This window comes from Littorina saxatilis, linkage group LG15, assembly GCF_037325665.1.
Source record: "Littorina saxatilis isolate snail1 linkage group LG15, US_GU_Lsax_2.0, whole genome shotgun sequence".
Taxonomy (NCBI): domain Eukaryota; kingdom Metazoa; phylum Mollusca; class Gastropoda; order Littorinimorpha; family Littorinidae; genus Littorina; species Littorina saxatilis.
Genome location: NC_090259.1, coordinates 30,727,317 through 30,744,532, shown reverse-complemented (window position 1 = coordinate 30,744,532; position 17,216 = coordinate 30,727,317). Strand labels below are relative to the sequence as shown.

The 17,216-nt window shown below is 40.4% G+C and overlaps 2 protein-coding genes across 2 annotated transcripts in view; one reads left to right on the top strand and one right to left on the bottom strand.

Moving 5' to 3' along the window:
- Positions 1–17,216, bottom strand: part of LOC138947983 (uncharacterized) — a 627,639-nt gene that overhangs the window by 512,477 nt on the left and 97,946 nt on the right. The window lies entirely within an intron of this gene.
- LOC138949056 (protein shisa-5-like) lies at positions 537–14,049 on the top strand. The gene is made up of 4 exons (XM_070320782.1): positions 537–715; positions 4,649–4,827; positions 5,061–5,172; positions 6,583–14,049. The coding sequence occupies exons 1-4, from the start codon at positions 658–660 to the stop codon at positions 6,750–6,752; spliced, it is 519 nt and encodes a 172-aa protein (XP_070176883.1). The 5' UTR covers positions 537–657; the 3' UTR covers positions 6,753–14,049.

The following is a 17,216-nucleotide window of genomic DNA, read 5'->3' as shown; positions in this document are numbered from 1 at the left end:
TTCCACTAATCACCATGTGTTAACCTACACACCCGGCTAAACTGACATACTAACAGAACTTGACATGCACTCAACATTTGAACTGCTTTATTTCACAGTCACTTCACATTTTCCAAACAATCCATCTTCTCCACTTTTGAAACATTTTCCCATTGCCTGTCTGTCCCTCTTCCTTGTCATTACCATCCCCATGATCCAAAACACCAACTGCGGCTGTTCAAATCAGCGAACCTCCCGCAGTTTACGACGTTGATGGGGCGGTTCAGTCATTCTACATTTAACACAGTCGCACTCTAACGCCTATGGTTGCACACACACACTAATAAGCACACACCCCATTTTCTACAACATGTTTTTAGCCCTGCTGTTCTCTGATCAACCTTTTTTCTTGTCTGATACTTGTGTTATGTTTCGAGACCTGTGCCTGTGGCGATTCCGGTTCCCGTTTGGTTGCATTTCCGAACAGACCGTTCCCGGATAAGACAATTCTCAAACAGTCAAATTCCCGAAACAAGCTCTTGTTTGCGCAAGCGCAGCTTTGGGGAAATCCAGGAAGTACAGCTTCTCAGAAACAAAAACACAGAAGAAAGGAACTGTGCAGTCTTCGTTATTTTACGGGCAAAGGGCGACACAGATTACTTTACTGTTGTATTGATCATGTCTATGAGAACACTTCTAGACTCCAAGGACGAATGGAACGAATGGGATGATGCTGGTAAGGTGCTTCTGTTCAATTCAATTCTGCTGTCTGGTCTGAAAAAAAAATTATAACTGTAAAACTGGGAGTGCCGTCTTCTCTCTCTGTCACAACAAGCCATGCAACTCTCTCTCTCTCTCTCTCTCTCTCTCTCTCTCTCTCTCTCTCTCTCTTTCTCTCTATCTCTCTCTCTCTTTCTCTCTCTCTCTCTCTCATCCACTCTATGGGACTCTGCAAGTGATAATTCCCTAAAGCTACTCAGCAGATTACACAAAAGAGCGCTAAAAGTAGTATTACTCAAACAGACTACTCTCACCGACTCAGACTACATCAACATAGGGGTCCTACCTCTGAAGTCAAGAATGAATTACAATAAAGGAATAATGATGCATAAAATTATGACAGAAAATGCACCCGAAACCATTTGCTCAAAGTTCTCTTTGAAGAATTCGCACCACTTTATAAAACTAAACACTCCTCTTCCTAGGATAGACCTATTTAAATCAAGTCTTGTTTATTCAGGAAGCAGCCTCTGGAACGCTCTTCCGGACGCCCTGCGGCAATCCACCAACACAGATTCTTTTAGAACCAAATATTCTTTCCATTTAATGAACTCTATGAACAAATAAACTTGATTGGTATGTTTTCTTTGTATACAGTTGTTCATTATCGGAATTATGGTTTATTGTGACAAAATCACGAAGATTTGGCTCTGTAATACATTGTTTTGCTGAGCTAATGTATTGTTGGGTTACTTTCCGTTTATCTTCATTGCTTTACACCCAATTTTGAACACTACCTTATGATCTACAATGCTTCTACATAATGCGCTTCATGTACATAAACTTATATGTTCTACCATTAATGTTTTTATGTAACCTTTTTTTTCCCTAGTCATAGTTATAGTAAAATAGTTTAGTCCCTCTTTAGGGCGAGGGCCAGATGCAAAAAAGCATACCTATGCTTATTCTTGTCACCCTCGAAAAATAAAGATTTGTCATTGTCATTGTCATTGTCTCTCTCTCTCTCTCTCTCTCTCTCTCTCTCTCTTTTTTCCTCGTAAAATAAAGAATTGTCATTGTCCCTTTATATATATTCAACATTTATGTGAACTTTTTGCAGATGATACCACAATTCACTCCAGTAACAAAAATGTAACTCGCTTATCAGAATCCCTCCAAGGAAGTCTAAACCAGCTGACAGAATGGACTGACCTAAATCACATGTCTCTTAACCCAAAGAAAACCAAATATATGATAATTACAACTAGACAAAAACGACAGAATTTTACCTCAACTGGTCCCGATTTAATGATTGACGGCAAAACAGGGGTGTTGCCAGACATTTTCATGTTGGCACATTTGGCCGAAACTGCCAGAAAGCTTAAGGACATCTTGGAAAATGTTCGGCTATTATTTTGGCTCATACAAAGTCACTGCAACATTGTCATTGAAGCACAAGACTCAAGAGGGGAACACCAATACATACAATCATTGTCTTAGGAACACAGATTACAGGGGCGGAGCAGTTAAGCCAGAGGGGGGGGGGGGGGGGGGGGGGGTACAACCTGGGGTCCAGGGTCCCGTTGGGAGGTCTGGAGGGCAAAGCCCCCCTGAAGCTGAAGAATGTTAGCTATTTTATAAACAATTTGTGGCTTATCCTTGATTTTAAACATGATCAACTGGTGGCAGCAGCCACTCATTATTTCTTTTAACATTAGTCATTAGTATTAAATAATGGCAATTTATCTTCACTGATATCCGCTTTCGACATCATATAGTATGGTTAGAAGGAAGACGTGTCGCATACTGTGACAACTAAACAATTAACTCTTCCCCCGGCTTTACAGACAGAAAAAGAAAGAAAAATTCAGACTGAGAATTTTTTTTAATTGGGGGGGGGGGGGGGGGGGGGGATAGCTGGGGGGGGGGGGGGGGAGGAACCCCTGTAACACCCCCTGGATTATATGTTGCTGATTTAATTACATCAGACACCTGAAACTGACTTTTTCAAACCTTTAACTTTAATTTTTTGAAAGTAAACCTCTTCCAATCTTGTGCAAATCTTGACAAACCTTGGGAAACATGACAATTAAAAGACCGTGTAGGGCGAGCCATTTTGCTTGAAAACCACGATTTGGAGGACGCTTTTCATTCTCTGGCTCAGCAGATTTTGATTCGCGGTGACTATTGTCTGCTATGTCGTCTGCTACACTACTACCACTCACACTGGCACTGTCCACATTCGCGGTGTTCCTGTCATTTTGTCCGGAATCACTTACCTTGGCGAAGGGTAGCAAACCTTGGCCAATTTAGTTTTTTTCTTTTTTGGTTGCGACATGATGTTCAAATCCAAATCGAAAGCACTGACTGACTGATAAACTATCGCGAATCAGCGAACGCAAACGCTGAGAGTGTAGTTTCCCTTGTCCAAGGGAAACCACTCTGGCATCTATAAATAATTTTTTTGCAATGGTTTCCGTTCAAAACATTGATGTTTCGTTTTTGGTATTCGCGAAGGAAATAAACGCCAGTCAGTTGACTAAGTACATCGGCAGCAGTTTTAGCAATCAAAGCCTGACCAATACAAAAAAACTGGACAAACTTTGGCCGATTTAGGCGAATACTCTTCGGACATTTGGCCGATAGGGACATGAAAGTTTCAGCCAAAAAAATCGGCGATTGGCCGAAGGGCCGACCCAAACGACACCCCTGCAATATACTTTTTTTTATATAGTGGAAACAGTCGACCATCACAAAGGTCTAGGTGTCCACATCGATAACAACCTGTCTTGGTCAACTCACATTAAACAACTTAGTAAATTTGTGTCAAAGAAAGTGTACCTCTTAAATCTAGAATTAAACACTTCCTTAATTGTCAAGCCAGGAAGTTATTTTTCACTGCTCATATTCAGTCTCTTATTGATTACGCATCCACTCTATGGGACTCAGCAAGTGATAATTCCCTTAAGCTACTCAGCAGATTACACAAAAGAGCGCTAAAAGTAGTATTTCTCAAACAGACTACTCTCACCGCCTCAGACTACATCAACATAGGGGTCCTACCTCTAAAGTCAAGAATGAATTATAACAAAGGAATAATGATGCATAAAATGATGACAGAAAATGCACCCGAAACCATTTGTTCAAAGTTCTCTTTGAAGAATTCGCACCACTTTATAAAACTAAACACTCCTCTTCCTAGGATAGACCTATTTAAATCAAGTCTTGTTTATTCAGGAAGCAGCCTCTGGAACGCTCTTCCGGACGCCCTGCGGCAATCCACCAATACGGATTCTTTTAGAACCAAATATTCTTTCCATTTAATGAACTCTATGAACAAATAAACTTGATTGGTATGTTCTCTTTGTAGACAGTTGTTCATTATCGGAATTATGGTTTATTGTGACAAAATCACGAAGATTTGGCTCTGTAATACATTGTTTTGCTGAGCTAATGTATTGTTGGGTTACTTTCCGTTTATCTTCATTGCTTTACACCCAATTTTGAACACTACCTTAATATGATCTACAATGCTTCTACATAATGCGCTTCATGTACATAAACTTATATGTTCTACCATTAATGTTTTTATGTAACCTTTTTTTTCTTTCTTTTTTCTTCCCTAGTCATAGTTATAGTAAAATAGTTTAGTCCCTCTTTAGGGCGAGGGCCAGATGCAAAAAAGCATATCTATGCTTATTCTTGTCACCCTCGAAAAATACAGATTTGTCATTGTCATTGTCATTGTCTCTCTCTCTCTCGTACAGACCATGGATTCTTTATAAAGGATTTTTTGTCCACTCTTTATTTTTTCCCCTGTCAAACCAATTAAAACCTTTTCTTTTTTTACCGGTATAGGCGAATTTCAATCGGTAAAATACCGGAAATTATCGGTAAACGCAATCCCTGCATTAATCATTTGAATGACATGTGATGTTCCACTTTGCAGATCAAGCAGCAGCAGACGCCGGCAGGGCAGTCAGCATCGGCATTGGAATTATCATCGCCATCGTGGTCTGCATACTGGTGGTCATCATTGTCTCTGTCATCATCTGCGTTTACTGCGTGTGCAGAAAGCGACAAGGGGCGACGGGTACAGTCGTGCGGACAGGAGGAGCTCCCCAGACTGTACGTTTGATGAGGTTTGCTGCAGTGGAACCTCATTTTTAAGACCTCCAAGAAATGTGCTTATAAACCTGGTCTTCAATTTAAAAAATAAAAGGGAGGGAATTTTAGATTAAAAATGAAGAATTGAAGGCACTTAAAAAAAGTAAGCAAGGTTGTACTTTTACTTAGAATTAAAGGGGTTGGGTCCAAAAAGGGGCGTACTTCCAGATTAACGTGACGCTTTCTGTATACAGGTAACTACTTACCAGTTTCAACCAGGCCAGGGAGGCATGATGCAGCCCGGTCCCCCTCCGCCCCAATTAGGCTACGCCCCCTACCCACAACAGGGATATCCACCTCCTGCAGGTAAAGTTTTTCTTGGGTGAATTATTTGTTTGCTTTATTATTTCTGTTGTTGCTGTTGTTTGTGCAGACTACCTGGACATTTCTGGTATTTTACCTGCTATTTTTTATAAATATCAACAAGTCGCGTGATTCGATATCAAAACATTAAGTCAAGCTGTCAGCATCAAAGTAACAGATTAACACCAAAAGTACGTCTGAGGATATCATATCCAGGAACTCACATTTGAAATTTCATGAAGATCGGTCCAGTAGTTTTCTCTGAATCGCTCCACACACACACACACACACACACACACACACCACACACACACACACACACACACACACGCCACCACCCTCGTCTCGATTCTCTGTCTATGTTAAAATAGAAAAAAGGGTATAACCATCTATTGACCTACCACTGTTAATTTGTTGTTTATGAATTTTTCTTTGCTATGTTTTGTGTTTGGAATTGATTGTACTGATTGAAATTAAGCAAATGACTATAGTTGGACAGTGTCATTGTGATTGTTAACCAGAAAAGTTCTGGTGTCTATATATTTGGATTTGGAGAGAAAAAAAGAAGAAAAAAGAAAATCATCGACCACTTTCAGGTTGTCAAGAGCTGAATAACACTATCATACAACCTGTAATAACCAGTCAAATCAACTGATTACATTAGAAATTTGATGGGAAAACAGTTTCTTACTGAGTTAAAGTTACTGTTACTGTTAGATACAATATTATCAAATTGCACAGGCATGGCTGATAGCTGATTTCCTTTCCAGTATTTTCAAATTTATACCTCACCGCTCTGTATAATAACTGGTCAAATCATTTGATTATTACTATGAGTCATTTAGAATTCAGGCAAGACAAATTGGTCAGATTATAATTTGATAGGCATGACTCATTTCTGATTTCCTTTCCAGTATTTTTTTATTTTAAATTCAAGTTAAAATGGGGGACCCACTGTACTGAACTCTACAAATAAATTATTGCGGCCATTTTTGAACCCCAACAAAAGCATTCATTCTCTTGTCAATTCATTTACATTTCTATGCCACTAAAGGTCCTTCACTTGGCTATCTGGCACACGTTTTGGGATCTTCTTCTTCTTCTCGGATCAAAGATTGACCCCTGTAAAAGAAATCTGTGATCCGAAAAGTGTGCCAGATAGCCTGAAGTGAAGGGCCTTTAGAGAATTAGAACATTTGAATGTCATAAAAAATTTGAATGAATTGACACAAGAATGAATGCTTTAGTTGGGGTGCAAAAATAATCTTTGATCCAAAAAGTGTGCAAGATAGCCAAGTGAAGGGCCTTTAGTGGCATAGAAAGTTACGAATTGAATGCTTTAGTTGGGGTACAAAAATGGGTGCAATACTTTTTTTGCAGAGTTTATTACCTGCCTTTGCCCCTGTTTTTCAGGTTCTGCCTACCCTCCTCCAGGCCCCGCTCAAGCCTACCCTCCCATGTCCGCTGGAGGATTCGATAAGCCTGGCGCTGGTGTAATTGCACCCCCACCCTACTCACCTCAAGGAGGAGCCCCTGTGCAATACGGCCAGCAGTACAAGGCCTCTGCACCCCCCTTCGAGTAGTCAGATGCCCGTTTTCCGCAGACAAGGAAAAGCTGGAAAGCTAGCCTGCCTGCTTGCTTGATGAACAGGCTAGGCGAGAGCATTGTGAAAGAGTTTATGTTGACAAGGGGTGGATTAAATTTGATAGGTTTGATGTGGAGCATTTTTCTGGTAAACAGGCAATAGGCTGCTGTGCCGCTTCTATTTTTTTTCTTTATTGTGAGCACCTCTAGAAAGATGCTTGCCTTGTCTCGTCAAATCTTTGCCTTCCTTGCAGCGAACAGTCCTTGAAGAAACGCTCTTTGCTTGCGAAGCCTTGCCTTTTTCGCTTCTATGAAACGGGGGTCTGCTCATGAAATCCAAAATTAATCTATCACCCAATGATTTAAGATCAAAGTAAGAAAGGTTAATTTATGCAATGTTCAATACAAAACACAGTGCAATTAGCATTCAATGAATCAGTATATATGTATAGTTTTAAATTGTGTGTAACGGGTAAACTTTTGCTTAAATTTACCTCTTTGTTTTCTACTCTAGCCTGAGAGAAGACTGAACGTGTTAGATATTTTATATTCTTACATGATTCACAGCATATTGTTTGACTGGGTCTTTTTCTTTTCTTTCTTACTCCTTTTCTGTTTTTCTGTGAATGATTTTGAGGAATCTGTGATAATGAAACAAGGAGAACAGTGACTGGAGGTTGAGCAAAATTGTGAAAAAGCTGTGCATTAGCACAGCAGGTGGTTTGCATTTTCTGGATGCATAGACATTTGCCCCTGAACTGTTCATCTTCATCCTTTTTTTTAGATTTTTTCTTTCAATTGTTCTACCTGTTTTTGTTTAAGTTTAAAAGTAAGGTTTTGGTTATGTCTAAATTAGGCAGTCAGAGTCAGTACAATTCTGCAACTGCGAAGCATTACATTTTCAGTGCTTGGTTTTGTTGTGCCTAAACATATTTATTTCAGAAGTACAAGCCATTTTGCTCTTGATCAAGTAAAATAGGTTGAGTTTTGCTGCGAATAGTAGTTGGTGTTTGTAACGTTCCAAATGCAAACGTTTCAAATTTTTTTCAAGAAGTTCAAAGGAACTTGTTTCATTTGATCATGGTGAAATTGTGATGTTTCCTTACACATTTGTTGTTAATTGTAAAATGCTTTTTGTGAAGTTGGTGTTTTCTGATGAATTTGTTATTGAATGTAAAAAAAAAATCTTTGTTTTTTCTTTTGGAATTGTAACTGAAGTGAAATTGTTCTGTCCTTTGATGGGGGGCTGAATAATTTCAGTGTGAAATAGCACAACAAAACTCCATCCCCACCCCCCCACCCCCACCCCGATATTTTAGGCAATATAGGTGAAATGTACTGTTCTGAGGAAGAACATGCAGTCCTGACCAAAGATTGTTATTGCTAAACCCCCCGCGGGTTTGGGGGAAGAATTTACCCGATGCTCCCCAGCATGTCGTAAGAGGCGACTAACGGATTCTGTTTCTCCTTTTACCCTTGTTAAGTGTTTCTTGTATAGAATATGGTCAATGTTTGTAAAGATTTTAGTCAAGCAGTATGTGAGAAATGTTAAGTCCTTTGTACTGGAAACTTGCATTCTCCCAGTAAGGTCATATATTGTACTACGTTGCAAGCCCCTGGAGCAATTTTTTGATTAGTGCTTTTGTGAACAAGAAACATCTCCCCCCCCTTCCCCCGTCGCGATATAACCTCCGTGGTTGAAAATGAGGTTAAACACCAACTAAAGAAAGAAAGATGTTATTGCTAAATTTGCCTCATGCCTCTCCCCTCATCTTGCTCTTGCCTTTTTCATGTCAATACTTTTGTCCTTAGTCCCAGTGTACAGACTGTAATAAACCTGTCTGTAACAACCACCTTTTGTAGCAGTTGCTCAGATCATAGTGAGGCGATTTTGGTGCCTCATGGGTAAAATACCTCATACAACTACTACTACACCAGTAGTGGCGTTAACCGGTATTTTACCGGTTGAAACGAGAAAATACCGAAATAAAATTGGCTGACGGTATGACCTACCGGTTGATTTTTAGAACTATCGGTTGTTTTCGCTGGTAAGACAACAAAACCAGTACTCTGAGTTGGACTCTGTCTGGTTCCAATGACCAGCCTACCATGTTTGCATCATAAAAGTTTGCGTACCGGTTTGAACAAATACTAGCGCCATCACTGTACACGGGGATGGCCAAATCGTCCGCCCGATCGCCATAGGCCAATAAAACAAATCCAACGGGCTAGTAGAAACCACTTCAGACCTGGGAACCCATACGATTTCGTCGTATTTTGTACTCATGATTGTTTACAATACGATCAGTACGGTCCGTGGAAAAAAAATATGTTGAGAAAAATTCCTGGACTATATTTCTTCACAAGCGCATCCTGAAGCCAATTCAGTATTTTGACTCATGATTACAATTTTTGCCAGTAAACATAGAAATCCTAATTAAAGATGCGACGAACTCTTGTGAAGCATGGTTGAAAAATTAATGTTCAAATGCTGTTTGGAATTGGAGTACGCTCATTTGTCTGAAAATACTCCATGTGCAAAACAGGGTTTCCCAGGTCTGCGCCTTGCAACTCGCCCGGCTGGCCAGTGAAAATTCTGGTCAAATGCAAAACTTGTGGTTGTAACGTTGAGTTTCAATGTCATAAACACTCATGCAGAAGCAGCAACAGTGATGATGTACCGGGCCAGCACAAATTCTGGCGGGCTAGTGACTTTCTTGAAGTTACTCGCCCGGCTAGCGAGTTAAAATTGTGAGATTTGGCCATGGATCCCTGCTACAATTTCTGACTACATGGTCACGATTTCTGGAATTTCATTCAATAGTAAGGCCAATTTAGAGGGAGCAAGCAATCTCTCTTTTACGGTATCTCTGCTGTAACCATCTGCTAAAGTGTAGAAATTAAGACAGTGACACTTTTGTTGTTGAAGCATGCATGCATAATGTGTCACAGTGTGTTTCAGAAATGTTCATGGTGCATGTATGTAGATTTTGGAGTTGATATTATCTGCACATTAGTGTCGCTTTGAATTCACCCACCATATACCTGTGTGTTTATTTTCTCAAAATTAATTTGTCCACAATGTGTTTCTGAAACACTTTGTTCAGTATCAGGTGTGCAACCCCCCGCGGGTTAGGGGGAGTCCCATATTGGTTGGGACGAGAAAGAATTTACCCGATGGTCCCCAGCATGTCGTAAGAGGCGACTAACGCGTAACGGATTCTGTTTCTCCTTTTACCCTTGTTAAGTGTTTCTTGTATAGAATATAGTCAATTTTTGTAAAGATTTTAGTCAAGTAGTATGTAAGAAATGTTAAGTCCTTTGTACTGGAAACTTGCATTCTCCCAGTAAGGTAATATATTGTACTACGTTGCAAGCCCCTGGAGCAAATTTTTGATTAGCGCTTTTGTGAACAAGAAACAATTGACAAGTGGCTCTATCCCATCTCCCCCCTTCCCCCGTCGCGATATAACCTTTGTGGTTGAAAACGACGTTAAACACCAAAGAAAGAAAGAAAGAATCAGGTGTGCATAATGTTACATATTAAACTTAAAATTGTTTAGAAGAGAATTACGTAGCATAATGTAAGGGCCGGCACTTCTTGCAAACTACAACATTTCTTGACATTTAGGTCACATCAATTCTAAATTCACAATCGAAGATTCCTGTTTAGAAAAGCATACTTCTCTTTTTGCCATTTGCATAAGCAGGATCGGTACTGTGAGCAAACGATAAATTAAGGGATTAGGAGAAGAAATGTCGTAGCAAAGATACAAAAAGTTGAAGCTCAAGTGCTTTCATTTGTGCCACATTATATGCATGCAGGCAATTCATTTTTTGTCAGAGTGCATTCAGAAGTGTAGAATTAATGCATAATTTCATATTTTGCATATGTGTCACGGTGACCTTTTTGAAACCTGCACTTTTTCAATTTTAACTTTCAAACATTCTCCAATCAAAATATAACCAGGTAGGAGCAAACGTAGCAAAAGGGATGAATGTTTAGCGTAAAGTTATTATTCTATGGAGTGTAATCTTCAAATACCGGCACGGTTGGCATAGTGGTAAGGCGTCCGCCCCGTGATCGGGAGGTCGTGGGTTCGAACCCCGGCCGGGTCATACCTAAGACTTTACAATTGGCAATCTAGTGGCTGCTCCGCCTGGCGTCTGGCATTATGGGGTTAGTGCTAGGACTGGTTGGTCCGGTGTCAGAAAAATGTGACTGGGTGAGACATGAAGCCTGTGCTGCGACTTCTGTCTTGTGTGTGGCGCACGTTATATGTCAAAGCAGCACCGCCCTGATATGGCCCTTCGTGGTCGGCTGGGCGTTAAGCAAACAAACAAACAAACAAACAAACAAATCTGTTGTTTGTCTCATCCTGTCTGTATATGTATGTCAGTCTCTCTTCTCTCTTCTCTCTCTCTCCCCCCTCTCTCTCTCTCCTTCTCTCCCTCTCTCTCTCTCTCTCTCTCTTTCTCTTTCTCTCTCTTTCTGCCCCCCCCCCCCTCCTCCCCCTTCCACTCTCTCAATGTCCATAAGATCAAGACTGGTTGGTGTGAACAGGAACACTAATACGAATATTGTTCAAGTTATAATCTAAAGTAATCAGTACTAATGATAACAGGAAGGAAACACTGTCAGACTTAGATTTAGGTGTGGTGCCGTTAGTTTCCTGCTTTTGGGGTTTTCAATGTGATCACAAGACACTGGTTTTTCTTCCTCTTTTTGAATGATAACAATAAGTGTGTGTACAACAATCTGAACATTTTAGTTAACATAAATTGCATTATTATATATCGTGTATGTGCTTTATTTATAGTCTGAAACATTGAAAAACCCAAGAGCAGGAAACTAACTGCACCACACCTAAATATAAATCTGACAGTGGGGTGCATTACTTTTTGTATATTAGGTGAAGCTTGTGAAGAGCTTGGATGTTTTTATCTTGCTTGTTTCGTTCAGTTGTGCGCTCTGTACAAAAATGACAAATAACAAACAAAAATGTTTGCTACTCAGGAATCGATGGAACTCAGTTGACACATACAATTTTGGAAGGTTCGACATTTTTTTGGAAAGATTTTGGAAAGTTTTATTTTATTTTATTTTTTATTTATTTTTTTTTACAGCGGTACCTGTCTTGAGAGAGGGAACTGTAGAAACAAAGTTATCAATTTAGAACCTTAATCTCTCTTGATACAGTGATAATTAGAGACATTGTTTGGGACCAGCCTTAAGTGTCTTTCTCTACGTTGCATTAGTTCTTTGATAATAGCTGTGGTTTTCCCATGCCTTAACACTTTCTACCCCACCTATGTTGACCAATTGTTTGTAGCCGAGACCAGCTGTGCTGCAGCAGGTCACTCAGAATTGTAGTAACTGGGTAGAAACTGTGTATATCACGCTGGAATGCAGGCGTTAGATTGACGTTACAGAAAGCGATTGAAGCTAACAGTCTGAGCGGATATATCCGTACCTGGTCAGAATTTTATTAGAGCCATATGAATGGGTACGGATATATCCGTACCTGGGAGACAATGGGTTAATCTTTAGCCATGTACGCATAGTTGTTATCTGATGCATTGGTCAACCGTCGGAGGATTTTTACATGTAGGACCGGTTTTCTGGCAAAAAATTGGACTGTCAGGACATTTGGACTTGTACACATTTTCAATCCCGGTCTAAATGACCTCTTGTCATCTAAGTCTGGGAACAACTTTAATGATAGATGTACTTATAAGTCTAAAATTATACATTAAAGGACAACAGAGGGTGTTCCCTTTTGGGAATTGTCCTCTCTTTGGAGGTATCTTCGGTGACAGATACACTTGTGCCTGTGTGGAGTATACCTTTGGGACCATGAGTCCTATTTTGGGGCCCGGTAGCTCAGTTGGTAGAGCACTGGACTTGTGATTGGAAGGTCGCAGGTTCAAATTTGGGCTGGGAAGGACACGGGTCAACTTTATGTGCAGACTCAGAGACGGAAGCCATGTCCCACTCCCGTGTCACCACAATGGCACGTAAAAGACCTTGGTCATTCTGCCATAAGTGCAGGTGGCTGAATACACCTAAACACGCAGACACCTGGGTAGCGCGACTCCGTTGCTGCTTAGCTTTCCACTGGGAGGAAGCGACCCAAATTTCCCAGCGATGGGACAATGAAATAAAAAAAATGAAAATTACAAATACCATAATGTATTTACTTTGCTGTTCTTGTTCTTTCTGGCAGGGGATAGTCTTTTCATTGGAAGATTCCATTATTGCAGGCACCACTGTATTGACTGTGCTTGTTCTTTCCAGTAGTTGGTGTGTTGAATGCTTTTATGTTCATTTGTTGGCTGGATGGTTGCAAACTGGGAGTGACTGGTCCTTGTTTTTCATATTTTTGTCATTTGTTTTTATTTTCAGGTGCTTGTTATATGTTGTTTTCATGTGTATGTGAGTCTTGTTGGAAAATTGGATCTATGAACTGGGATGGTGCTTGTTTGTGGAAAGACATGATTAATGTTCAGTAGGAGAGGTTGATTGTGAAGAGTGTAATTAAGTAGAGGTGTGTTGGTGCGTGCATCGGTGTGTGTCTGTGTGTGTGTGACTTGCTACATGTATATTCAGTGATTAATGAGTGTTGTTTTTTTAGCCTTTATTGGGGAAAAAAAACAACAACATTACACTCTGCAAGGAATAATGTTGTGTGTATTAGCATAAATGTTAGTAACTGAAAAATTCTGAATCCTTCAGTTTGAACTAATCAACCTTCTACAGCACACTCACTCCATGAGTGGGATTCTTCCGGTATATTCCGGAAATCCGGATTTGTAATGTCTGTGGTGACGTGGTTTTGGTTATTAATTATACAAATCCTTCAGCGTCTGGGGGCCCCCAGACCCCCCCTTAAAATTCTTCAGGATTTATGAAATTTTTCAGTCTCACCCATGTCACTCCTATTTTGATTGTGTGTATGATCTACATATATACTAAAGGATCTTCCTTGTAGGTATTATTTCTACTGTGTAAATAACTATAACCTTGTTCTCCACATGTAGAGCTACAAGTAGTTTTAACTTGTATTTTTCTGTATTTACGGTAGTTTTTTTAAATTGTGGGGTAGATGTTAACCTTTCCCCACATGTACATTTTTCTGTTTACAGTCTTTAGTCGTGACTGTCAGTGTATATCTACTTTATGATTTGAATTTGCTGTAGGTATAGATACAACAAAAAAATAGAGACGTTTTTTTAAAATATTGCTTTCCTATTTTGTTTAAATTTTGAGAGAGTATTAAATCAGTGACAGATGACTCGTATAGTGTTTTTTGTTTTTGTATTATTTTCCTTATTATCTCTGTCTCTGTTGGTATGTGTGTGTGTATGTATGTGTGTACGTATGTGGGTGCGAATGTGTGTGTTTTTATCTGTCTGTGTGTATGTGATTATTTACTTTACATCTGACGCTTCTTCTCCTTCTTCTTCGTTCATTGGCTTAGACTCATGACGTTCACTCATGTTTTTAGCACGAGTGGATTTTTATGTGTATGACCGTTTTTACCCCGCCATTCAGGCAGCATACGCCGATTTTGGGGGAACATCTGAAGCTTTCCTGCAACAATCTCTGCTCCATTACATTGACGCTTCCGTCGGTCACCTCTCTCTCTCTCTCTCTCTCTCTCTCTCTCTCTCTCTCTCTCTCTGTCTCTCTCTCTGTCTGTCTCTCTCTCTCTCTCTCTCTTTCTCTCTCTCTGTCTGTCTCTCTTTCTCTCTCTCTCTGTCTCTCTCTCTCTCTCTCTCTCTCTCTCTGTCTCTCTCTTCTCTCTCTCTCTCTCTCTCTCTCTCTCTCTCTCTCTCTCTCTCTCTCTCTCTCTCTCTCTCTCTCTCTCTCTATGACCCTTCCCCATACCCTAACTGAATTTCCTTTTTCCAACCTCATTCCCGCTCCAAGTAAGCATTCCAATCCTCTGCTTTTCCGCAGACCTTTTTTCTGCTGCATGACAAGGGGCGCAATCTCAGTCTCTGCTACTCGCAGAGTTTATACTTGGTTGTTTCCCTTGGATCTGGTTTAAAAACGAGAACGTCTTAGCTAGTACTTTTAGTAGGGGAGTTAATCAATCCCTTTTTCACATTCAGTCATTAACATAATGAATTGTCCTGTCTTAATAAAACAACAAGAAATAAAGACGGTTGTGTATTTGCGGATCTTTCATACGTTCTGCATTGTGTGTATTTGTGTGTGTGTGTGTGAGTATGTGTGTGTGTGCGTGTGTGTGTGTGAGGAGGGTGTGTGTGTGTGTGAGTATGTGTGTGTGTGTATGTGTGCGTATGTGTGTGCGTGTGTGATTTCAAGCGATCTTGGTGTTTGTATTGCTTGCATAATACTCTATTGTAGTTACTCTTTCTTTGTTGTAATTGTTGTTGTCGTTGACGTTGTTGTTAATTTTTGTTGACATTGTTGTTGTTGTTGTTGTTGTTGTTGTTGTTGTTGTTGTTGTTGTTGTTGTTGTTGTTGTTGTTGTTGTTTTTATTATGTTTTGCTGCTACTGCTGGTGCTGCTGTTTATGCTGTTGTTGTTGGGAAACACTAATATTCATATTTTTGGTACCAAGGAGACCTTTTGCCGAGTACCCAATGAAAGATGAGATGGTACCGACCTGACGTTATTGGGTGAGAGGTATTATGGGGCGTGATCTATAATCAAATGTCAATACGCAGCCTCTTTTTCGTTCGATCTGCGTCTGCAATTTCCGGTCTCATTTCCGAATCCCACTTATCTTTTTTTCATCCGTCGTGTGGTTCAGTGGTGAAAACGCTGAAATAATTTTTCTTTTTTCTCTAAATACCAATATCTTACAATTGGTGTGTCTGTGTGTGGGGAGGGGGGATGAGTTAGGGTTTTCTTGCAGTCCGCCTTCGCTGTCTTTTATTCGCCCAGTCCATTATCTTAAAAGAACTTAAAAACCATGCACCTTTTTCTGAGATAAGATCAGAAAAGTGAAGTGTCCATTTTCAGAATTAGGGTTGAGGGGGGGGGGGGGGGGGGGGGGGGGGATACATAGGTGCATGACTTCATGACAGGATGACTACGTGCTTTACTTTTTGTATATTAGGTGAATCTTGTGAAGAGCTTGGATGTTTTTTATCTTGCTGTTTCGTTTAGTTGTGCGCTCTGTGAACATTCGTGTGTGAACAGGAACAGCCTGGCTAGGTCGAATGCAATCTGTGATATAAACTGGTGATACATCGCTTAGAATAGCAAAGGGAGCATACCCCAACACTCACACACAGACAATCAAACAAACGCACGCGCACACACACACACACACGACGGTACACACGCACACACACACACACGCACACACACGAACGCACACACACACACACACACAAACACAAACACACACACACACGAACGCACGCACACACACACACACACACACACACACACACACACACACACACACACACACATACTACGCGCGCGCACAGGTCTCGTTTCAGTCGGAGTACATTTAAGCTAAATGAATGCCTCGTACAGAACATTTATCAATGCCTCCCAACCTCCCAGTATCTTGGAAACAAGAGTTCCCTTCAACCCCAAATCATTTAGTTCGTCTTAAAAGCCAGACATAATTGAGTATCAAATGGTTTGGTGATTGAAAATAGCACTATGGATATTTATGGCTTTATGAGCTGCAGTTTATCAAAGAACCGAAAGTGTTATGTGTCTGGCAGCCTGTCTCTCTTTCTCTGTTCAAGCCTCTCACACTAAAAGAGAGAGATAGAGAGAGAGAGAGAGAGAGAGATAGAGAGAGAGCTAGAGAGAGAGAGAGAGAGAGAGAGAGAGAGAGAGAGAGAGAGAAAGAAAAGAGAGAGAGAACTCGGAACTCAAAACTTTATTACAGAAGGATAAAGGATATAGGCTTAGCCTAATCTTCACACACACACACACACACACACACACACACACACACACACACACACACACACACACACACACACACACACACACACACACACACACACAAACACACATGGAGTTCTTGGAATCGTTTGATAAATGTACATGTTTATTCGTCATCCTGGTTAGAGTCTGTACAGCTGTTAAAATCCAAGACAAACGGAAACTGAAAAATAACCGATAAAATGAATAAAACAATTTTCGTTTCCAATTGATTAACTTATAAATCCGAAGCCACAATTACCGCTAGACTATCCTGGTCAAAATGAAACATACATCAACCAGTGTTGTGCTCACCTTATGTAGTCAGCAAATAAACAATTTTAAAGCACTGATGCAACATATATCTATTGGTCTTTTTGCCATATTCTTATATTATTTCCGGTCAGCAAGGAAGGGGGAAGGCCTGTAGGATATATGGGGGAATACAAATGACAATACACATGACTATCAGGGCTCCCCACGAACGCCCATCCTAGAGGGTCTGTGGACCCCCTTAGCAGAGGTTTAGAGGGT